Source organism: Gasterosteus aculeatus, chromosome 3 (assembly GCF_964276395.1).
Source record: "Gasterosteus aculeatus chromosome 3, fGasAcu3.hap1.1, whole genome shotgun sequence".
NCBI lineage: Eukaryota > Metazoa > Chordata > Actinopteri > Perciformes > Gasterosteidae > Gasterosteus > Gasterosteus aculeatus.
The window spans coordinates 16,803,528-16,828,008 of record NC_135690.1 but is presented as its reverse complement, the minus strand read 5'-3'; the positions used below and the strand labels follow the sequence as shown (position 1 = coordinate 16,828,008).

At 51.4% G+C, this 24,481-nt stretch overlaps 1 protein-coding gene across 4 annotated transcripts in view; it reads right to left on the bottom strand.

The window, feature by feature from the left end:
* cadm3 (cell adhesion molecule 3) overlaps positions 1 to 24,481 on the bottom strand; it is a 61,938-nt gene that overhangs the window by 20,498 nt on the left and 16,959 nt on the right. For all 4 annotated transcript variants that reach the window (XM_078099814.1, XM_078099815.1, XM_078099816.1 and 1 more), the window contains exons 3-4: positions 14,545 to 14,694; positions 2,830 to 2,982 (exon numbers count right to left, since the gene is read on the bottom strand). In XM_078099814.1, coding sequence (XP_077955940.1) covers positions 2,830 to 2,982; positions 14,545 to 14,694 — 303 coding nt within the window. The remainder of the gene's footprint in view (positions 1 to 2,829; positions 2,983 to 14,544; positions 14,695 to 24,481) is intronic.

The following is a 24,481-nucleotide window of genomic DNA, read 5'->3' as shown; positions in this document are numbered from 1 at the left end:
CCAGCGTCGGACTGAACTGCGCCGTCCCTCTTCTTTTGTCCCCCCCGCAGACAGACAAGCAAACCGACCAAATACCAATATGAAACCGCGGCGTAGACTGGAAAATAAAAAAAATGTGGTCAATTTTTAATGTAGCGGTGTTTGATGTGGTGCGCTGTGCGCGGAAGCTCTCTGGCAAGCGAAGCCGCCTGAATATTAATGGGAGAACCACACTGCACGTATGGAAGCGGGCCGGAGGAGCCCTGTCGAGACCCTCCCCTCCACCAGGAGCACGAAGCCGTTGTAAATTATTCTCCTCGCCGCGCGGATGGAGCCGAGTCGTCTCACGCCGACGGACACGCGAGCGTTTTAACGGCGGGATGTGCGCCGCGCCCGCGTGACCACGTGGACGCCGGATGTCCTCAGGCTGATTGGCCCGGCGGGCGTTTTTTTTTTTTTTGGACTCCTCGCAAATACATTTTTAACGGCTCGATGGCTCGTCTCAGGGGGTCGGGAAGCGTTTGTTGAGCGCACAACGCAGTGTCGCAGCCCGGCAATTACCTGCGATAAAGGAAAGCGCTCGGTTCACAATTACTGCACATTTGGAAGGAATATGGAGAAGTGATTGTGATGTTGATTTGAATATAAAGGGGCTAATGTAGGACCACACACACGTCTCGTTGACATCTCTGGCGCTCCGTTCGTGCCGTCGTCCAGGGCGACTATGTTCAATTAATTTCAATATACTTTGCGGAACTGCCAAAAAGTTTGCATAAATATCAACGCTGTGATTTATTCGAGGATTTTTCCACAGCCGTGCACTTTTCAAACCTCAGATTTGCGGAATAACAATGTGGCCTTTAAGCTACAGAGCGGCGCTGTGAGCCACGCTAAACATCACAATTTCACCGCCTCTGTCCTCTCGATGCATTTATTCAGCTCGGTTTTCGTAGATTTCCCAGAACATGACGGCACATAATGGTTTATTCATTTAGAAAAGCTTAGGACACCGAACAAAAACCTCCTCAACATCATGAATGATCTGATGTCACACATTGGCATTCTGTGTGTGTGTGTGTGTGAGTTTGTTGAATAAACGTGGATGAAGGCTGTCTGTGATCAGCGCAATAGAGTCACATTGCCGGGTAATTTAAAAGTGCCCTTGGATGCCGTGAAATATTAAAATGGTCTCACCACAACCTGCCAGGAATCAGCGCCACGCGCACAGTGGGTCTAATGTGTGGTTGTGTAGCCATTAGTCTGCGTTACAGGCTTCTCATCTTGGAGTGAGAGCAGGAAACAGCAATAACCTGACTAATACTGTGCTTTAAAGGTTGTTTGTGGGGATCCGAAGCCGATCGGCACCGATATCCATAAACGGGCCCACTCAGCATCGCGGCAGCATCACGTAATGACGTCTCAGAGAAGATGAGCGCAGCCGGTTCGTCCCCCTCCACGAGATTTATGCGAGGTCGTAACCTCAGGCGTAGGTTCTCGGCGCCGTGCGCAGGGATCTGGATCAAACTGGATGAAGGTGTCAGAGGGAAGGAGACATCACGCTCCACAGAAGAGGATGATTTGGATTTTTTTCCTTTTTTTTAATTAAGTTTTATCAATTTATTATCAAAGGGAAAATTCAATTTTACACCTGAAAATCTGCAGCATTGGGCAGAAAAAAGAGATTGAACCGCCGTACGTGGAACATGTCGCTTACGGGGACTTTACACCTTCCGAGTGAAGAAGAGAAGAGACAAAAAACCCTCCCCTGCGATTATTCACACAACGCTATTCACACCGGCAAGGATGCACATTTGCGACAGTTGCGGCGCTGCACAGTTTTGAATAGAAACAGGAGGGCAGAGTGCCAACTAATCAGGCTCCTATTGACCCGCCGCCGCCGCCTCCGGCTCTCCATCCGCGCTTAACTGTTGTAAAGTCTTTGCTTCTGAGCGCCGCTTCATCCAGTTCCCGTCGGTGGAGATTACACAGCGTACCTTGTGCTTCTGGGGATTTTTATTGTGAAAGGTAAGAACGGCACGCTCCGCCTTTGTCAAGGTCGCCGTCTCGTTTTTTTTTTTTTGGGAACATCGGCACCTCCCTCGTGGCTCGCTTTGAGTCGATGAGCTCGGGAAACGTTCGTCCGGTCGCCGCGATGCTGCTCTTATTAATACTTTTGCTCCACGTCAAAGTGTCCAGGATGAAAACAGCTGGAAAGACATATGCGGGGTGTGAATCAATAGCAAGAAGAATAGATACGCCGCCGCCCCCCCCCCCGCGGTGCGCAGAGGCCTTTACCACAAGACCGGATACCTCCACCGTCGTTGCATCGATCGCAGACGTTATTCTCAAATCCGTCTTTCATAAGTCCTCTAACTCGATAGGAGCGCAACGCTAAACCGCCGCAGCGGCTCTGATCCGCCTCCGCTGGCTGCAGTGGACGTCCGCGGGGTCAAAGGTCGTCCTGGAACCCCCCCCGGCTGCAGGAAGCCGCTGTGCTGACATTGTTACAAACAACGTGACAACTGAGCAGAAAAACGCCGAGGACGGGTGCCGGAAGCTTCAAAATCGCCCCCCCCCCCCCACCGGCTTCTCCTTCTCCTTCAAGGACCAACGGGAGGATCAAGCCAATGAAATACTATCAAAAGATGGAATGATTTCACACATCCACTTCCGCGGCATCCAGAGAGTGAACATGCCGAAAGCGCTCGGAGGTCCAGGGTTTATTTCAAGGTCTGGAAACGTTTCACCCTCTGATTTTTGGCACCATCGACCCGACAGCTTCTGCCACAGTGTGCGATGGCGTGTGGCATTGTGCGTGTGTGTGCGTGTGCGTGTGTGTGCGTGACCCACCCAGCACGGTGACGGTGGCCCGGGCGGTGCGGACCGGCATGGTGAAGATGGAGCAGGTGTACTCGCCCTCGTCGGACAGCTGCACGTCGCCGATGGTGATGGAGAGCTCGGTGGGGGTGGAGCGCTGCAGCTGGATGCGGCTGTCTCTCAGCGCTGGAGGGAGAAGACCAACACGTTATCGATGCTCGGCAAATGTGCAATCAATTACGTCACAGGACGAAAGTTGCATACGGTGTGCGTGTGAAAAAGAGGATTTAATCAATCTAACATTGAGGATCTTGTTTTGCTCTGAACTCTTCTGACTCCATCTTTTTATTTTCTTAATATAGCCGGATGGATTTCTTGTGGCTTTCTCGTATCGGCCGCGTTCAGGTGTCTCGTTGCAAGAGGAGGAGGCCGAGTAGTCAGGTGGAGGAGAGAAAAGGGGAGAGGAGGAAACACGAGAGGATCTGAGGATTAGGAGAGGGACGGGGAGGGAGGGACGGGGAGGGAGGGGACCATGACGGAGGGATAAAAGGAATCAAGTGGAGTAGGGAGGAAGATGACAGGGGGGAGGAAAGAGTTTAGACAGTAGGGAGGTAAAAGGGATGATTGGGAGATGTGGAAAAGATAGCAAGAAGAAAAGGCTGAGAGAGGGAGACAGAGGAGAGGGGGACGTGGAGGGGATTTTGGGGGGGGGGGGGGGGGGCGGAGACGCTGAAAGTGAGAAAAATAAAGGGAGGGGTAAAAAAGGAGGGCCGGGAGGGCAAGGTGACAGGGAGAGAGGGAGTCTTCTGGAGAGAAGATGATGTAAGAGGGAGTGAGAGGAGGAGGAAGAGGAGGGGGGGAGGAAGACAAGGTGAGAGGGAGAAAATAGACGGGATGGGAGTGAGAACAAGGCGCCGGGAGACGAAGAGGGGGGCGGGGGGGAGAAGGGAGAGAGAAATAAAACAGAGGAAGCAGAAACAACGAGGAGCATCGGAGGGGGAGGAGGGGGGGGAGGTAGGGAGGCGGGGGGGGGGGGGGGGGGGGGGGGAACATAAGAGACACACAAACGGCTTTGTCATCAATGAGAAATCCCGCCATGAAAGGAGGAGAGAGAAGAGAGCGACCGAGACGACGACGGCGCCGATGATGAAACGCCACGAAATGAGCCGCTGGTTTCCTCGGCGCCGTTGACCTCTGCGGTTGTTTTTGTGCTGCGTGATTGCCGTCTGTCTCCCTGCATCCTCACCCGAACCTCCCGCCCCCCCCCCCCCCCCCCCCCATCCGCGGGCCTTTGTTCTCGAATAATCGCCGGTGAAACGCGCGCGTGTACCGAAGAAGAAAAATGAAAACACCGCGGCGGTCTAGAAAAGCCAGCGGCTGGATTCGTCCGCACGCCTGAAGGGTGTTTAAAGTTGCCGCGGGCCTCGATTTCGTCTTTTCTGTTGACCCGTGCAGCTTCCTGTTCAGCAGAATGCGTGTAAACAGTGGACGTGATGTTCACCGAGGGAACGGAACCACTGAGAAGAAGTCGACCTTAAGGTCGCCGCAGACGGACACTTCCTGTTGTGTCAAAGGTTAAACTTGTTGCAGTCGCTTCATTTGTGGGACGTTTGTTTTGTTTGACATCTTTTGTTTCCTGCAACAGCGAAAAAAAAAGAGTCCCAGAGTTGAGGGCACCAGCGGTGTTACAGCCGACCGACTAATGGAATCTGAAGCTTTTAGATCGCTCGCCGTCGGGCTCATTCTTAAATAATTAAACACGAGTGAGTTTAGTCGGCTCTTTTCTCCTTCATTAACATGTTGAAACACAGAACAGAATCACTCATTTCTCACCAGCAAACCAGCAGACGTCGTTCTTTCGTCGTCACCAGAGAAGCGCTGCACTCGTCATAACTAATCGAATGTAATCGAAACTTTTTTTTTAAAATGAGGTTTACCGGTTAATCAAACAGCCAATCAGCTCATTTGTCTCTGTTTCACCGACTGTGATGTCACAGCGAACCGACCGCTGGTGTTATGCAGCCCGTCAAGTCGTCTTATTCTGAAAATCATTGTGTACTGTGTGTGCGACTGCATGTATGTGTGTGTGTGTGTAGTTTAATAGTGTTGGTCACTCACTTATTTGCCTCCCTCTCAGTATTGAGCCACATCTGTGTCTGTCTGCTTGTCTCAATGTTACGTCTCCGTCTCCGTCAGTCCATCTTCCCCCCCCGACACACACACACACACGCGCACACACGCGCACACACACACACACACACACCTCTGTTTCTGTTTTTCGGTTATTTCATTCAACACTACTTTATCTCCATGCCGTATCACTGAGCAAGGACACTACATCTGTCTTCATGCGCTACACTCTTTGTGTGTGTGTGTGTGTTTGTGTGTGTGTGTGTGTGTGTGTGTGTGTGGCATGCGGTCACTCACGCACACACAGACACAGACACACACACACACACTGTTATCCGAGCCCCCTTGGACCCTCTGCTCGACCATCACTCTCCTTAATTCCCTTCCCCTCGGTTGTCCTCCCTCTCCGCCCTTTTCTCTCATCTCGCCTCCATCTCGCCTCCATCTCGCCCCCTGACTCCAGGCCTCCACCCCCCCCCCCCCCCCCCCACTCCTCCTCCCCTCCGCCCTCCCTCCCTTTTTTTTTGTTCTTTCGTTTTTCATTATAAGCGATTTATATTGCTTGAGAGTGCAGGTGTGATGGATTTCCAGGAACGAGATGATATCTAGTTACGGGGGCCGATCGATCGGGACACGCCTGGAAACGCTACACGTGCTGTTTAGCCTCCGATATGAGCAACATAAATAGTCCAATAGGTCAAACTCTGCTGTTTGCCTCGTGTTTCTTGTGCTGAAGGGATGTGATGCATTTCTGAGCGTTGAGATAATCCGGATTATCTGATCGGGCGTTGTGTGTTTACTGGTGTTTCCTCGTGGAGCTCGTTAGCGGACTGATGTTTGCAGCACTGATCGACGCGCCGAACATCTGCGTCTACGGCCACCGGCTTTTGAAACGAATGGAGTTGGTGTTCTAGTGTCCTCATCTTAATGGTAAAAAGACCCTTTAAATCCAGCCAGGATTTCAATCCAGCAAAAAATGCTGGAAAACTACTAAGAAAAGTCTCCGGTTTGAACTCTTTACACCTGAAAAAGTTCCTCAGAATAATGGAGAACATTCGATAAAACAACAACGGGAGTTTGGCAGCTGTATTATTGTGCTCCGCTCCTACTCGGGTGACAACGGGACATTTTCAATCGTTGCTTTTCTGCATCTGCCTTCTCCATGGCAACGTCAGCGCTTTCATGGGCGCCACTGTGATTAAAGACATCTGCCCTGCAGGCAGATCCAGGGCGAAAAAAGACGTGATTTCAAACAGCTTCAGGTTTTCAGAGTCAAAGCGCCGCGGCGGGAAGCCGCATTTCGAACGTTGTTTCAAGATGTGAAGTATTTCAAATTCAAATTAAAAAACGCAGTCGCAACTCTTAAGATACTCTCGGCTCGCTGCACATCTGGATTTTTGATTCCGCGGCAGGAAAACAATGTGGCGACGCTGTAATCTAATCTCCGTGGTTACGTAGAGACGGGACGGCGGCCCTCGAGTGCCTTCGGGGGTCCCGAGGAGACGCCCCCCCCACACCCCCCCCGGGGTCTCCAGGATGAAAATGTGAATTCGCCCCGAGAGGAGAGACCTCTTCAAGCAGCCTCTCCTTCCACTCTGGATTGTGTGTTTGCACGACGGAGCGAGTGAGGGGCTTCTGAGTGCCGTCGGGGGGCTCGGCGCTGAGGAGGTGGAGCGGTTGTGCGTTGATTACATATCAAGTACAGGATCTGCTTGTCAGCCTACGGACCTTTTTGTACGTTGCTGCATGTCGGTGTGTGTGTGTGTGTGTGTGTGTGTGTGTGGTCAGATTGTGACTCCCTAAAGGTCAAACTGTTGACTGGTCACAGCAGCTATTTTCCCCTCCTCCTCCTCCTCCTCCTCCTCTTCCTCCGTCTTTCTCATTCTCTTTCAACTTCAAACATTCAGAGGACGGGGAATTCTCTTGCATCACCTTCTGAGCTCACATACATATATTCCTTCTTCATCTGCCTCCTGCCTCCTTGTGCCTTTCCAAACCGACACACCTCTCAGATTGAAATTTGGCTTTTGGCGCGTTTCCACCGAGCGGTACGGTACCGTACGGGTCGGCTCGGGTCTGTTAACCGTGATTTGGCGAGCGTTTCCACCGCCAACAGTACCCTTACTTGAGAGGCGTGGTGTATTCCAGAAAGTAGTGATGATGTCACCTGATAGGCGCGGTACATGACGGAAAGTAGATGATTGACGTCATTCGATCGCGCGAAAACTAAAGCCAAAAAGCAAACAACAACGGAGGACCAATACAGCCGATCCTGTTCCTGCTTCTCTTTCAACCAATCAACGCCCTGCAGTGAGTCTAGCTCCGCCCTTTAGTACCAAACAACGGTGCCAGGTACCCCGACGGAAGGGTACCCCAGAAGTGGTACGGTACGGTTCGGATCGTCGGTACCATTCTCAACTTTTGGCAGTGGAGACACAAATAAAAGGGTACCGACCCGACCCGTACCGCACCGTACCGCTCGGTGGAAACGCGCCATTATTGGCAGGAAAGGGGGGGGGGGACCCATCTATATGTGTTTTCTACACCTCCATTGTCTTTATCCCATCGTCTCCTCCTCTGCCTCAACCTGGATCTGCATTTCACTTGTTCCTTCCCGCTTCCCTCCCCGTCCATCTTTCGTCACATCCAACTGTCAACTGTCTTTTCCAGTCTTACTTCTTCTCCCCCCCCGTCTCCCCTCCCTCCCCCTCTCACCACTCGACTCTTTCTCTCTGTCATTTGTTTTACAGTTGAGGCGTTTAGCAGACACGCACATCCCGAGGAGGCCGCCTCTCTCCTCCTCCTCTCTCCCTCTCCTCCTCCCTCCCTCCCTCCCTCTCTCTCTCCCACACATTTCACCTCCGTCTGAACACTCTCCCCGGCTCCCTCATTATCTGTCCTTTCCGACGGGTGATCCGAGTTCAGCGGCCGCGGGCTTCCCTTGATCACAACGCCCCAACTGATCCGAGAGCGTCCATTGATCCCGGATCAGTGTGCGGACCGCGAGGCGCTTGATAAACACACGCCTCTGTCTGTTTTATCCACCTTCTTTCATCGCCCTCTTCCCCTGCCTCCCCGCCCCCCCTTTCACCCCCTCAGTCCACTCATCTTTCCGGGCCTCGACGCCTTCAGACAGAATTAAGAAATAATCGTTGAGAGGCGGCGGCGCGAATGTCCGCGAAATCGATGGAAGGAGCGAGATGGAGCAAACTTTGCCTTGAGGCGGTGCGAAAGGAAGCAAGGCGCCGTTGGTTGCAGGTGAAAGCTGAGAGAGAAATGTTCCCGGCGGTGCAGCAGCTCCGAGCGCCGCGCCGATGAAATCCTGCCGTGTAGTGTTTACAGCGGCGGGGGGGGAATGGCTCCGTGGGGGGATCTCTGGCCAATAACAGTGACCGATGACACACCGCGTCATCGGCTGGAGGCGACGCAGCTCACGCTGGCCGGTCCGCGTGGTGTCACCGGGTCAGAGCTAAAGCACGACAGAGGCGTAGAGGTCTGCGCGGCTTCGCCGCGGACGCTGTTTTCCTGTCGGCCCGCCGCTTCTTTCTGCCTGCGATCGATTTACTTCGCTGCTCACGTTTCAAGTCACAAGTTCAGACTGATGCAAAGCAACGGAAGGCATATTGTCACTACCGCTTCCTGACATCGCTTGATGTCCTGTACCGCTTTCATCTGGTTGGTTTTGTTTGGCGGTGTGGTATCCGTGCAGCTTATTTCTTTCTTCTATCTATCTGGACCAGATTTCCATATTTGCTTTATTCTCAGTTGCACAAGGGCAGACGTTTGAGGAGACAGTTTGACCTTTTTGTGAAACGGGCCTATCGTCTTTGTTGCCGCGAGTTAGATGAGAAGATCAATCATCTCCGTCCCTTAGATTTGAGAGAGGAGACGGTTAGCTTAGCTTAGCTTAGCTTAGCTTACGATAACGATGGGGAAGCTGCCGTCACGGCTCCGTCCATTTTCAAGACTTCAGGAAGTCGCTTGCACTTCACTCTTTGTGTGGAAGACGCAGATTTCAAAGCTGCCCAAAAGGAAATTTGCTTTTGTCTGTCACCACGACGACGGCCAGCAGAGGCTAGCAGCTAACGGTGCTCGCGGTGCAAACAATGCGCTATCGGCTAAAGAGTAGCGTCATTAGCTAGCCGTCATTTACCTGCACTCACAGGTAACGAGGCTCCATTCTCTGCTCGGGTAGACATTAGTTACTACGCCTCACGTGCTTATTAGGTGTGTTAATGTGTTACGTGTTAATTAAAGCTTTGGAGGTGTGGTAGCGTGATCTTTATGCTAAGCTATGAGCTATACGTCTTCTCACCTGACTCTCGGCAACACAGAAAGTAAGCAAAGAAGAATCCTTTCTTTAAACTATCGGAGCGATGTGCAGGATAAACAGGAGAAGAGACACGACTGTGTTACATTTTCATTCAAAATTCCAACGAGGAGCGAATGACTGCATGGAGCCGTAACAATAAGACTAATGCGGTGTGCGATGTGTGCATGTCTCTTCTGTTTCACGCCTCGTTAGTTGATTTTCTATTTTTATGTCTGTGGGTGAGAGGCAAAAGGCCAATTTCTGAATCACATAAGATGTTTTTCATACATTCACTTCATTAACCTGGAAAATAAATTGGACTTTGACTCCTTTGTTCTCCGGCTCGTTTCTTCTCCTTGCACTCGTCTAGCGCCACACTGATTATTTTAAGTACATCCGGAACAATATAAAGTTCAGATCACACAAAGAGGATAAAGGAGAAAGGTTCTTCTTTCAGATGCTGGATTTAAAAAGTCTTTCAATCCTGCGACGGCTCACGTTGATCCGTCCCCCAGAGAGCGTTCCCTGACACCAACAAAACGTTAACTGATCAATAGTTTTTCAGAAAATGACAAAATAAAACACAGACGTCTCACGTCTCGCTCTGCGATGTGATCGGTCGGTTCGAGAGGCTCAGCGGCGATCCGACCATCAATTTATTCATTTATCGTCATGCTTCTTCACATAACTATAAACCTTAAAAGTGCTTAGCGCGTTGTTGATTTACAACGAGTCATTTTTACCATTTCAACCGTCCACCGAGGGGTATAAATCAGCAGACAGACATGTCCTTGTTAAATTGGACTGAGGCCTGTCTGATGTCTGCTTATGTACTTTTATGGAAAGGAGGGAAACCCACAGATGTCAAATAAATAGAATTATAGCCAGACTAAAAGCTTAGATCCAGATTTGTTTTTCCCGGTGAGGTGTGTTTCCTAAGCTTTTATTGTTGCGGTTTCCTCGATGAGAAACGCGCATAAACACATGGAGGTGCGTTCAACCTGCTCTCGTAACACGTCAGTGAATGAACGCGGCTCACGTACAAAGTGGAGATTAGCAAAATGAAGGAACGTCCGGGGTGGAAGCTTCAAAGCACGATAACGCCAGTTTAAGTCTTAAATAATAGAAAAGGGCTTTTTGCCTAAACGTTACATTTTGAGGTACAAACCAAAACAGATTTCATTAATCCGTATTTCTCCGCCCTTTATTTGCCATATTCTGTGAATTCATCTGATGTAAACATTTCACAGTTCGTGCTCATTTTACGCAACCGAGCGTTTTGAGCCTTTTGTCCTTCTCCTGATGTTTGATCTGAAGCATTAGATGATAACTAAGTAGCTCCTTGGTTAATTTGCCAAACGTCTCTATTAAAGCGAACAAAAAAAACACTTATGTCCCGGACGAGTGTGTTAACTCAACAGAACGCACACTGTGCACAAGCGGTAGGTAGGCGAGAAAAATGTTTCCTTTGTGTGAACTGAACCTTTTTATATCTGTGTGATTGCTGTGAAGGAGCCTCGTGCGGCTCTCCAAACGTATCCTTGCAAAGCTGCGTAAGAGAGAAACCGTCACACGTATTGCAGGTCCGCCAAAGCTGCATAATCAGTTCTTTGAGCAGAGGCAGATAAAGCTCATCGATACCCACACGTTTTGTCTTTTACTTTGGAAGAATTGTTGCGCGGCGTCAGGTGTGAGTTAGAAGCACACAAGTGTTCATTCTGGAGCAAAAATGTTCTTGTTGCAGCGTCTCGACTCGAGGGAACGTGAACCACGTCCACGTCTCCGTGTCCCCGTCCCGATGTCTCTGTCTCCTGCAAGTCGAGCATCGATGTCGGGACTCGTGTGTTTCCCAGTTTTCCTGGTTAATCTCTTCTATTAGCAGCACCGGGTCTCTTCTTTTCTCCCCTCATTCATCCATCCACCCCCACACGTCCCCTCCAGGGTATCTGTGGGTCCTTAAAAGGGTCTTAAAATAAATTATCCAGAATTAAGGCTTTAAAACGTATTAAAATACCCGGCGTTGGCTGCAGCTATCAGATCATTTGTGTTCGCTACGGAACGACAGGTTTCTCTGCTGTAAATGTTCACGGTGAGATTAAAACGGGACAGAATTACAAAACCGGGGTTTTTTTTTGGTCATTGTATCTGCTTTAATAAACACAACTGGGCTTTGAGTCCCTTAACAATTAATTTCCTGTTTTGCTTTATCTCCATCTAGCCGGTTATAGTTGCAGAACTCTCATTAGCTCTGCTCCACTGGAACCAGCCCGGGTTCTTTTGGAAGTCTTGTGCCTTTACTTTCTTTTCTAAATTGGATCTTTCTATTCACTTGCATGTGAAATAACACATAAAAAGCCTCTTAAGAATGTGCCTGCGTGCCCGTCTCTCTGTACTGCATCTCATCCGTGCAAAGCAGGGTCAAATTAAGCTGATATCAATGGCTGAATAATGATAAAAGCTTCTGAGACCTGGATGGAATCGATGTGACCCTGCGATTATTCAAGCCCCATCAACATTTCACGTCCCACAGACCAGTTGTTTCATCCTTCCCTTCAAATTATTTGTGAATATACTTTATTTCTTTATGCATAAATTAGATCCAAGGTCTTTTCTCCTCCTGTTCGGTCCCGAACTGCTTGGACTCTTTATATTTATATCTTTATATTCGGCGTGGAGCAGGTCTGAAGCAGCGAGCGCTTCTGTCTCTGGTTGTCCTCCCGTCTTCGTGGGGTCTGAATGTCTGATGCGCCACAGTAAAGCCTCGCCGCTGCGAAGACACGTCAGTCGTCATTTCCATCCTTGTTCTTCCATCTCGCATCACGCTGCTCCTCCACGAGTCGCCCCCCCCCCCCCCCCCCTACTCCACTCCACTCGGCCCTTATTTCTTTTCCTCTTCATGTCTGGACTCTCCCGAGCGCTGTTAGAGAAGTGGCCGTGGAAGGAGCCCTGATTCCTCTCCAGAGAGGAGGCCGACTGTCTCCTTTCTGTTCCCTTCGCCGCTGTTTTCTGGCTGCCGCTCCGTCTCCGTCCATCACGTCCAACGTGGAGCTCTGAGGGATTCTCATTTGCCCCCCCCCCCCCTCCCCTCCTGCTGCCGCAATTTTGCAATCCCTCCACCCTGTTTTATAATTTCACCGTCTTAATCTGTCCGCCCTTGCTTTGACTTTCTCTTCTTGGCTGGACAACGACAGTAAACTACCCAGCGAGGGTCTTTTGGACGGTTCGCGTGGGGGAGAACGTGTTCAGAAATCACTTTCTGCGGCAAGTAAACAAAACGTAATAGAAAAGCTTTGGAAACGGTTACATAAATCAAAACAGGGTTGTGATTATGACAGTTAGCGGTGGTTTCTTTCAACCTCCATCATTTACCTCGATTTAATGTGAAATGTGAAAGAAATGAAACCCACAGAGAATTGCCCCCCCTAATCGGCAGTTTGACTCCGCGTTTCCAGCAGCAGAATGCAGCTGCTTTCCAGTGGAAATGAACACCGATATAATATCAGACTGTAGGCGACCTGCTCAGCAAACAACACTCAGCAACTAGCGGGTGAAATAGTGAGGGAATAACAAAGTACATCTGTCAATTACCGCCTCATTCCTTCCATCCAGCATTGGTTTCAACTTAACAACAAGCAAGCAGACGCAGACATATTAGAAAAATTTTAATTTTCTCCGTCTGCTCCTTTTCCCCTAAAAACCTTTTCCTTTGTATCTCTCCTCCATCTCCTTTGGACCTCCATCCCTCCACTCTGTCTCTCAAGGTATCGCGTGTCTTCCCTCCCTCGCCCTGCCGCCCTCAGGAGAGGAGAGACGTGGAGGAGGGAGGCATCCTGAGCTCTCGTCTTCTTCTCCTCCCCTCCCCTCCCTCTCAAGCTCTGCTGTGCATGGTGGACCACTGCAGCGGGGAGTGTTTGCTCCATGAAACCCTCCTCATCTTCCTCCTCCTCCTCCTCCTCCTCCTCCTCCTCCAACACGCTTCTCAATTGCCTCCAGAGTGGAGGTCAGCGTTTAAGTGTTCCATCATTGCAGAGAAGAGCCTCTCTCTCTTCTCCACCGTGGTTGGAGCTCCATCTGGAGTAAAGACTTGCTGATCCCTCTATTTGTCCCCCCCTCCCTCCCTCTTTGTGCTCCGTATCGTCTGTTGGACCTCCGCAACGGCGGTCTCCTCTCTCGCCGTCATTAACTCCATCCCTCCGTCGCTTCCCTTCTGCCGCTGAGTGCCGCGTTTGTTTCGCGAGGGAGTCGTTGGCTCTCTCGCCGCCCATGTATCCGATTCTCCCACCTCCTCCTCCCCCCCTCCTCCCTCCATCTGGACCACTCTCTGCGCTCCTCGCTCGCAGGTCTCGAGTCTGTTGCGTGACATTGAGCCGCTGGTAACTCAGTTTCCTTAGAAGAATACGCACTTTTAAATATTCCTTGAAGAAATCATTTGCACCAAAGCGCCATTTTTTTTTTTAACAAGTCAGTCACTATTTAAAGAGTCAGGTGTTGTTGTTTTTTCCATCGTCTGTTGCGGTGATGCTCGAAAGCTGAACCGAGAAATGGGAAGTCACCCAAAATACCATTAAAAGCCGGCCTGGCTGAAGAGCCGAAAACGCTTAATGAAACAATTCATCTTTAAGAAAGTGGCTGTTTAAACACGTCGAAGCTCTCGTCAGATCGCGAGGTTTGTTTTCGCCCTTTCAGTAAAAGCTGTTGCACATATCGAGCACTTGAATCACGTAATATTACACGTGCGTCGCTCTCGCGCTCCCTCGTGTCTTTGGTTGGAGCCATTTTCCTGTGAACAAAGCTTCTGACCCAATAAGAACAAAGCAATAAGAACGCCTTGTTCAGCAAAGATGAAAAAAATAAAAATCTGTTTTGCAGCCGTGTCTCCTAAATATTATATCCACACAAAGCTGATTTGCGTTTGCAAACATGATTTGCAGAAGTCGTGTTTTTTACCGACATTTGCATGAAGCCTGGAAAAAGCGTCGTGTGTCGACTAAAGAGCATCAAATGTCCTCTGGATTTCAAACAGATGTGGCACGTGAAATGAAATTACATGCAAGTGGGCCGGTAATTAACTCATTTTGAAAGTATATCTGCAAGCTGTTCGTTCGCTCCAGGAAATTTGAAGTATATTATTAAATTAGATTAAACAATAATTAGAGCGATTGTGGTCTTTGATAACTATTGGAAACGTCAACAGCAACATGAAGGGATGCACTTATCAATGAGAGTATCTCTGGGGTTTTTTTGTGCAATTGCTTCATTGAAACTTCATCCCCCCCCCCTCCCACCTCCCCCCTCACCCGTCTCACCTCTCTTCTCTCCAAAGTACAAGGTCTGCTGTGCCGTGTTGGACCATTGCAGTGAGGAGTTATCGCTCTCGGGCACGTGGCAGGTCAGCGTCACGGTCCCCCCCACGGACACCGTCTCATCTGAGGTCACCGGCTGCAGGGGGTCTTCGTCTAGGTAACGGGGGAGAGAGAGGGAGGCGGGGGAGGGAGATCATCATAAGACAGAGCAATATGTTGGCAAACAGAGACAAGCCGGGGGGAGACGAGGCGGGTCTACGGGAACACGAGCACAGACCGACGCACGAATCGAATGGACCCAGTTAATGCGGCGCCTGCGTCGCTCCATCGCTTTCTCTATATCGCCTCCCCCCCGTCCCTCCCCCTCCTCTCGCCCATCTCTTTCTCCGCTTGTCAGATTATCCATACGTCTCTATCTGTCTTTCCCGAGCGCATGAGGTTGCTGTCAAAGGGACAACAACACCCCCCCCCCCCCCAAAAAAAGCAGACAAACGAGGACGTGTGTCCGCGAGGCCGATGTAAGAGCGATGAGTCAGGAGCGCCGCCGGCACCCAGAGGCCGCCAGGGGGTCCGCGGGGCGCGGGGGGGACGGCAGAGATGAAGAGGCCGCCCGGCAGGTCGCGGGGCCTCTAATGGCTTTGTGAGCCGCTTTTTGTCAACACGCGCGTCTGTTCCCGACGGCGAGTATCGGGGGGGCCGGGGGGCTTCAGGAGCGGCTCAAAGGGGGGCCGGCGTTGTGGAAATGAGGGAAAGAGAAAGAGAAAACAGAATACAAATCACCCGGCATAATGGATTGATTCCGAAGGCTGGAGCTGCGACGGCACACAGACCGGTGAGCGGTGAACTGGGTGTGTGACAGTATTCAAATTGGCTGAAATTATGGTATTTAGCAGCACTCCCTTGATATCGGGTGATCGGGGGGGGGGGGGGGGGGGGGGGGCGGCTAATTCCGCGCTTTGGATTCGGCGAGGGCGGCGGGCGATTATGTGAATCAGAAAAAAAGCGGGACGTGCACTGAAACGCGCAGCCTGTGGTGTTAGTAAGCAGCGCTTTGCTCTGCTCTTTGCCGGGTGAAGTTATTGCATCTCAGCAGAGGCCCCCCCCCCCCCCTTCCTCCCCCCCCCAAAAAAATATGGCATAATTGACAACAAGACCAAGCCGGCGAGGGGAGCGTTTCCTCAGAGGAAATGCCCGAAGCGGCGTCCTCACCCCCTGAAAATATGGCGTGTATAAATAGTGTAATTGGACTAAATTGTCAAGCAGGAGACAGGTTTATATTCGGCGTGGAGCGTTATCACATCCGTGCACCGGCGGTGGAATTGATTTTTTTTTTTTTTTTAGCAGGAAGAACATCTGTTTAAGTGCGTTTTGCAGAACTCCCATCCAGACTTGAAGGGGAGGGAGGGGGGGGGGAGGAGGGTGTCGGGGGTGTTACATGTGACGAGAGGATGCAGAGGAGGAGGCGAGCCGTTTAACTGCATCAAAAACCGACATTTCCGGAGCGCCGGCGAAGAGCGGCAAGCGGGAAGCGTCCCTGACGGTTTCGGAGACGCGCGAGTCGATAGAGCAGAAAAGCGAAGACTCTCGGGTTTTGCCTCGGGGGGGGGGGGGGGATCCAGGTGTCAGAGGTCACTGACCTCGTGGCTGAACGTCCTGCAACTTCCTGCAGCTCGAGTCTCTGAGCGGCCGACGCCGGAGGCTCAGAGTGACGCTCGAGTTCACCGCTCAATTATCGCCTCTTGAACGACGTAGAGAATAAAACTTATAATATAACAACATTCAGCCTGTAGTTTCTGACTAAATGGCCGTTTATCTGACAATGACTCAACTCCCCTTTAACCCTCCCTCTAAATTATCATATAGAAACAAAACATTTATTCTATTGAATGAATAACGGCGCGGGAGCAGCTGAGGAGGACAGATTCCATAACGTCAGTGGTCGTTTGGCCATTTGAAAGTCTTTTATTTGCAGTTGGAAGTATTGATCGTGGCCACCGAGGGTCCGGAGGTTAGATAAGTGGGACGGTGGCAGGATGATTGCAGATTCGATCCGTGGACTGGCAGGGGCAAATCCAACAGCGAAAACCACCGCGTCTCCTTCATTAGCGCCGTTTAATCCCCCCGCCGCCCACGTGTGTGCGAATGTGTGCGAATGTGTGCGCGCCGGCTCACAAAAAGTTTCCATATAAATCAACGCGGGCTAATAAATAAAAGGTTAATCTTTGGAGTAATAGCTTTTAATGATGATTAAACGCCACTCGTCTGGAAGTTAGAGCGCCGCTAATGCTCACAAATCACTCGGTGTACACTTTCAAATGACTCCCCCCCCAACCCCCCCCCCCACACGTTCACTCCACATTAGCCACCAAATCCTCGTCCTTTTCCTGATTTTAAGACTTTAAGACAACCTTCGAAATGGACATAAGCACAACGGACCGGTGGGGGTCACAGATTTAAAGTGATACCGACAGGAGATTTAAAATGACATGAAAATATCACGAGGAATCCAGCGGTCCACACTGGTTAGGCCTGAGATACAGATACAGCTGTTAAAGGGGGGGGGGGGGGGGGACGGTCTAAGCAGCCAAATGCAGAAATGAAAGTGAAATGAAAGTGAAATGAAAGTGAAATGAAAGTGGAATAAAAGGAATAACTTCCTTGACAGAGTTACAGACTGCGGCTCGCTCTTCTTTCTTGTTGCCACCCCCCCCCCCTCCCCTCACCTTTTGTCCCCCACCACCTCGAGGTGTAACCCCCGTGGAAGACGCGGGTATTTAAAGCTACACAATTTACACTTTCCCGCGCCATCAACAAGGTGACAGAACGGCGAGATAAAGGGGGGGGGGGAATGAGCCTAAATGGAAAAAGGGGGACGGGAGGGTGGGGGGGGTGAGCTTATATGGAAAAAGGGGGACGGGGACGGGGGAGGGGGGTGTTAAAATGAGCCAAAGTGTCCGTGTACGTGACAAAACCGGAGGGAGGTCAGTCGCACAATAGAGGAGGTGTCAGAAAACTTTAAAGGGTTTCGTCACCTTTTCTTTCATTTTACAAATAAGCCTAATTAGCTCCTTTGTGGGAGTCGGAGGAGACGATCGATATCCGTCTGAAGGCGGCGCCAACACATACGGGCCGTGTTTAACGCGGCGTAAAGAGCGCGGGTGCGGGCGGCGAACGTTTGGTCCCGAACAAAAAAAAAGAGGAAATACTCGCAACAAAGCGCTCGCTATTAGGAGCTCGAAGGAACGAATCCAATCATCGCGAAAGAGGAGAGGACCGTTTGTAGCTGGAGACGGGATCCCCACGCGTGAGGAGCCACGTGGCTCGTCGCGGCCGTTTGAGTCGACCACGTTTTCGTCCTTCTGGTTTTCGGTCGGTCCGGAGGACCAACGGCAGGTGGATCCGCGCTACCTGGGGTTCGTCTCTCAGGAGGGTTTTTCATCCGGAGGACGTCGTGCGTGAAATAAACCAGCTTCTCTCTCAGCTTTGGAAAAGGTTTTGCTGGAATGGATCCGTTGGGACGGATGGTTCGGGAAACGGGAGAGCAGAGAAAGCGATATCCGACCCGCAGCGCGGCCTGAGCGGCATCTGTTGAGGTGGTTTGTGGGAAGCGAGCTTTTAAGTTTGCTGCAGAGCCGCAGAAAACACTTAGAAGCATCTCGACCACCTTCATGTTCACGTCCTCCTCCCTGCCTTCCTCCTCCATCTGCCCCCCCCGTCACCACCCTCCTCCTCTCCATCGGCCCCGATGCCCCCCTCCGTTCCCTCTCGTCCTCCCTCACCTCTTTGCCCTGCTGTCCAGACCCCCCCCCCCTTCCCTCCCCCCCCCCCCCAAATCCTGATAATCTGGTTGAATTCTTGGCGTTCTTAATTCCGTCTCTCTTCTCTAATTCTCCTTGGGAAGCTCCAGTGTTTCAGCTAATTAGCGGCAGGTTAATGAACTTTATTTACTGTAAAACAAGTGTGCGCTTGTCGGTCTGGGCTGTGTGTGTGTGTGTGTGTGTGTGTGTGTTCTTGCAGGTGTTTGCAGCAGAGAGTGTAGGTGTTGTCGCTCTGCAAGCAGGTAATTATCTCCATGTGAGTAAAGTACTCACACGTCTCCTCACATGTTGGAGATTGTCATCGACGTTTGTGCGTGTTTGTGTGTGTGTGTGTCTGTGTTCGTGCACCCAGTTGTTGTTGTTGTTGTTGGTAGAATTGATCCGTTTGTGCAGCGTCCGGGACAAAGCATCTGCCTGATTTATGACGTTCTTTTTATCTGCATGCGGTTGAGGGGTGTGTGTGCGCGTGGGTTTTTGTGCGTGCGCGCCCACGTTGTGTCGCTGCGGTGTGCGCGACAGACGGAGTCGTGTGTCGCGCTGCTGGCGGACGCTGCACACATTTGATGGGAAACTCAGCCAAGAGTGTGCGGCTTGATGTGGCACGGTACGATGCAGGCCATTACACACACACACACACACACACAGAGGTGTCCACCCGCACGCCGACAACACGCACGCAAGCGCACAGCCCCACCGCGCACGCGCGCTCATTAAACACAGACAGGCAGGGAGATGCGCACGTTCAAGCTGCAACAGTTTACAGAAAGACACAAAGGCGTGAAAAGAAAATTGTTTAAAAATACATTCGATGTGGTGGAAACATGAAGGAAACACACAAAGAGCACAGAGGACACACACACACACACACACACACAGTAACCTCCCCCACACCATCCATCTATGCCCAGCTGTCCCCGACCACCACCCATCCCCCCGGGCATGTGTGTGTCTGTGTGTGTCTATGTGTTTGTTTGCCCTTGTGCCCAGATCAACCATCTACTCTCTCCGCCCTTTTTCTCTTTAGCCCTCTGTCCAGTACCCCCCCCCCCCCCTCCCCCCGCCCCCCCGCTTCTCCCCCCCTCACATGGATGGAACATCTGCATTGCTCCCCGTTGTTCCAGATGTTCCAGGTTTCTTCTCCACTGAGACAAAGAGACAAAGGTGGTTTGTTTTCTGCTTGATTTTCATGGGGCGCCGGTTTAATCGCTTTTAATCTTTGCGCGGTGTGGTGGGGGTGTAAGGGTGGGGGTGTAGGGGTGGGGGTGTGTCATCCGCCCGCGTACTTGGGATTTTCGCCCCCCCCCCGCCGGCAGTCTTAGCACAAACAAACCCCTTAGCCCCGAGTTTTTCCCTCCGTCCCGCCCTTTTTCCTTCTCAGGGCCGAAGGCTTTAACCAAAACAGCCCCCACCCATCTACCCGTCAAGTACCACCCCCCCACCCCCCCTGCTGCCTGTCAAACATAGTTAGCTCAGAGCTCAGACAACTCCCTCTCTGCTATCCTCCCCCCCCCTCTCCCCCCTCTCCCATCACAGCCCAGCAGTATCTCTGCAGCAGCTAGTGAGGCGCCAAGCCGGCCGCCCCACCCTGCCAGAGGACCAGCGCTGTGAGGAAGAACAAGAAGAGCGCGGGGTGAGATGGGGGGGGGGGGGAGACAGTGGGGGAGGAGGGGGTCCAGCTTTCAGAAAGGGGCAGCAGTATCACTGCTGACAAAAGAAAACAGAATAATGATTTGCCAGGAAGAGAAAGACAGAGAGAGTCGGCGCAGAGGGGGAGAGAGAGAGAGACAGAGGGGGAGAGAGAGGGAAGGAGAGAGAGGGGAGGAGAGAGGGGGAAGGACGCGGCAGAAATAAGCATGCACAGATAGATGGGAGCCACGAGGAGAGATGACAGGGTGACTTGGGGAAAAGACTGAAAGAGCATGAAAAAACAATGAGAGCGAGATGGAGGAAAGTGGAGCAGCGGAAGGACGGAGAGTCGAAATGGGGGAGAAAAAAAGAGGGGAGGAACATGGTGTTGAAGCGGCGGAGCGGAGAGAAAGAGCCACGTGAGCGCCGATAGGACTCGGAGGCCTCTCATCGCGTCTGACCCGCCCCCCCCCCAACGCCAAGCCCCAGATTGGCCACATTTTGGCACCGCGAAGGTCAAATATACCGCGAGGTCGGCGTCCCGCGTTGGACGGTCCCGCACCTCGTGGCGAAGAAAAGACGAAAAAAGGAGAGAAAAGCGTCGGCGTTGAGCGTGATCGTCCATCGGCGCTCCCGTCGGCCCATCCGGTGGTTCTGCGCTATTACCTGGCGCTTTGTTGGTGCTGTGGAGAGTTTCGTGTCTGGACAACACACACACACACACACACACACACACACACACAGGTGTCAGAGTCACACGCTCTGAAGCGTCCCGTGGAGCACCTTCTCTGAACGGTTACCTGAGACCTTAAGGAACATAAACCCGGGCTCTGGCGCCGGCTTCATTCCCACGCGTCCCCCCCCGGTTTCGTGCGGTTCGAAACGGGCGAATCGGTATTGTTGCTCATTAGCTCACAGCTGCGCCAGCTGAGCTTTCTTTTAAGATGAGCCGATTGGACGCGGACAGATGGCGAGACGTCTTTGGGTTCAGAGAGAAGATCCCTGCGCTCGACCCACAGCAACAAGAAACCCTTGTTTGATAGGAAATCACACACACACACACACACACACACACACACACACACGCACAGATAAAGAGAGGGAGATCTTTAATGCTTTGGCAAATGCACTGGTGCTTCCTGCCAATAGGCCACTTAAAGAAATGAGCAGTCAATTACCAGAAGTCTGCCCTTCTGACTAAGATCACTGGATCCTCCAAGGACCTCAGAACCTGCAGTCTCCCTCTACCTCCCCCCCCTCCCTCCCTCCCTCCCTCCCTCCGGTTCAGAGCGGACAACGGCCATCTTTTTAAAGACGGCGATAATAAGGAGAACGAAAGTTCCTGAGCCGCTGTGGCAACGCAGGCGAACACCGGGCGATAATTCGCCGCCGCGGCTCGTCGGCGGAGTCGCACCCTGGGCGATGTTGCGGCCTCCGCTGAATTCAGTTGCCGAGCCCGACGACTCAGGAGGAAACGTGATTAAAAAGAAGCAAACCCAATGACGGGGAGTTGGTTGCTCCTGTTGTGATTCACGCGTGTGAGAGTGCGTCGCGATTCGTCGCCCGCGCCTGCTTTGGCTTTGTGCTTCTTCGCGGCTCGTCAAAGATGAGGGACGGCGGCCGCGCGCAGCCAAGCGAGACACTTTTGATGTTGAATTCAAGGTCACAAGCAGTCAGTCATTTTGAAGGTTCTTTTAATCCCTCGTGGATTTGGACTTCTGGGTTTAATAATTACATGTTCCATGTGCGCTTTACTTTTGGCCATGGATTTGTTGGAAAAGTGTTTGGTAGCATATAATACCCTATATACCTTATAATACACAATAATGATTATAATATGAAACAAATGTATAATGCATTATAATCTGCTAATAGCATTGCATGTGCTATAGGTTTAAGCACATAAATGTAATAATGCGATAATGTGATAATTATAACAAATTAGAAAACATTAAAACATCAGAACTTAGAAATAAAAGTACTCTGATGCTTTAAAATTGCTGGTCGCCCAGCAACATTTATAATTGCAAGGATGTGTGTTATTATGCCCATACTTTATAGCAATAATAATTATAATTTTTTATGATGAATAACATGACTAAATGTCATGTCTTTAATTAAATTACTTTAATTGATCCTTGTTTGTTTTAAATAAATCCATAATTTTTGTGTTTTGCGCGTGGTGCATTAAATCAGAATTAATTCTGTACCTGTAAGGAGTCGAGGGACACACACTCCCCACATCTATAGACCCACACACACACACACACACACACCTATGAAGCCATAAAGCCTTCTAATAACAGCAGACACATACACAGAGCACAAGAAGCTGAGGGCCCTGGATGCTCGCAGAAGATTAGAAAAAGGAGGAAGAGTCCGAAAGGAGAGGGAGCAAGGGAGCAAGGGAGCAAGGGGGCAAGGGAGGGAGGAGGGAGAGAGGGGTGAGCCAGCGAGGGTGATCAGGCTACATATGCTTCAAATTAAATCATTTGGAACAAAAGAGGATCGTTGCCAAGCAACCCAGCCAGAGCAGGTTACCAGGGCAACCGAGGTGACCCGATGCCTGACCTGAGAAATGGAGTCGCCCTTTTCGTCCGTCAGCACATGTGCGCACACCTGAACACGCACACACACACACACACACACACTTTGCTCGTTCCGCGGCACAAAGCGATTAACAGGGCTTTTAGAATTGAGCCGGTTAAAAAATGATCAGCAGCTTGCGAAGGCACAGACACACAGACCAGGACGAGCATCTGGAGCGAGAGTCGCGTCAGACCTGTCGGCTTCCCGATTCTCCTCACAGTCAGAGACGGGATGCTTCGTCCTCATTAAAGGGACGGCAGGACGGGTTGCAGATTAGAGGTCATCAATCTGCGCCGTGGGATGGAGAAAAAAAAAGGCTCGACCTCCGGAGACGGAAAACCCGAAAGAGACTGAAGCCCAAACAGAAGATGGAGAGTTAAAAAACATCCTTTGTTTTTCCTTCCTTCAAACAACTTCTTCCGTCGAGCCTTTGAGGAGAGACCGAAGGAAAGTGAGCGCCTTCATCCCAATTTGTGTACGATTCAGCCCCTGAAGACTGCAAAGACACGCATGGAGACACACCGAGGTCCAACTTAGAACTTTTGGAACTTCTTCGAGCGTGACCATTCGGGAAAGAAAAGCCGACTCCATCGGAGCTGGATTTGAGATATTTAAGGACGTCATTTCCCCCCCCCCTCCTTTGGCTTCAGGTGTCCCGACGTCGGCGCTCTCTCTTCCCGCCCGTGTGGCCGCCGCGGCGTTACGTGAGCCTGGGAGCTCTAACAAGAAGAAGACCTCCTCTCGTCTCCTCTGTGTCTCGTGACTGCCGGCATGAAGGGACACGAGGCGGGAAGAAGTGCGTGTGTTTGTGCGTGGGAGGGTGTTTGTGCGTCTCCCTAGAAACAATACAGGAGAAGTCACCATGTGGACCAAAATACAGTGAGAATGTGTGTGTGTGTCTGTGTGTGTGTCTGTGTGTAGGATGCCTCTCCACTTCCACTGTGTTGGAACGCTCTCTTCCTCGTATCCAAGCTTGTTTCTGTTCTCCAGGGACCACTTTGGGAATATAAGTGTGTCCTCCAGTGTGTGTGCGTGCAGCTGTGTGTGTTTGAGCGTGTGTGTGTGTGTGCGCGCCCCCTCCCCGCCATGTCTGCAGGAATGTGTGTACATCTTGTAACAAACGAACGGCCACTAACGAACGCAACCTTTCAGACGGCCCCCACTGTTTGTCACTCCCAATCAACACAATGGAGATCAATGCAACAGCGAGGCGAGGGAGTGGAAGACGAAGAATACGAGGGGGGGAGGAGGGGGGAGAGGGGGGGGGGGGGGCGTCTTCAACAATGGCAGCGCAGACACAAGACAGTGAAACAAAGGAGGCTGGACAGTGTCGATTGTTTGTCATGTGCGTGCACGCCGTGCGGCGGCGGCGGACAACGTCGGGGGGGGGGCGGTCGACTGAACAGGGACGCTTCGCATGGGCCAAACTGTCATGGCCGACAACTTCGGCCCTGTGACCATCTGGTGACCTACTTGAAGCGAGAGATGAACTTTGAGGGACCTGCAAGCGGCACAGACGAATTCGTCCAGATTCTCCTCCTTTCTGTCTCGTCGCGGCGGTTTATTATTAACCGTGATTAACGATCTGCGTCTGAATGGAAACGAAACCATTCATCAGTTCTGCTCAAAGCCTCCCGGAATCTCCGCCGACGACCCCGGACCTTTGGGATTTTAAAGAAAAGCACTTTCAAACACACCGGCACGGATAAAAAGCAGGCCGAGGATAAAAAGCGCGGCGAGGTTACAGTAAACAAAGTGAATCGGTGGGTGAAGAACGAGCTGGCTGTCAATCGTGAGACGCTTGTGTGACTCACGCGCCTCCTCCTGAAGACTTAACGCAACTGACCACTTGATTCCGCTAACTGGAATTTATTCACACGGCGTCTCGGAAGTGATCGCAGTGTCTC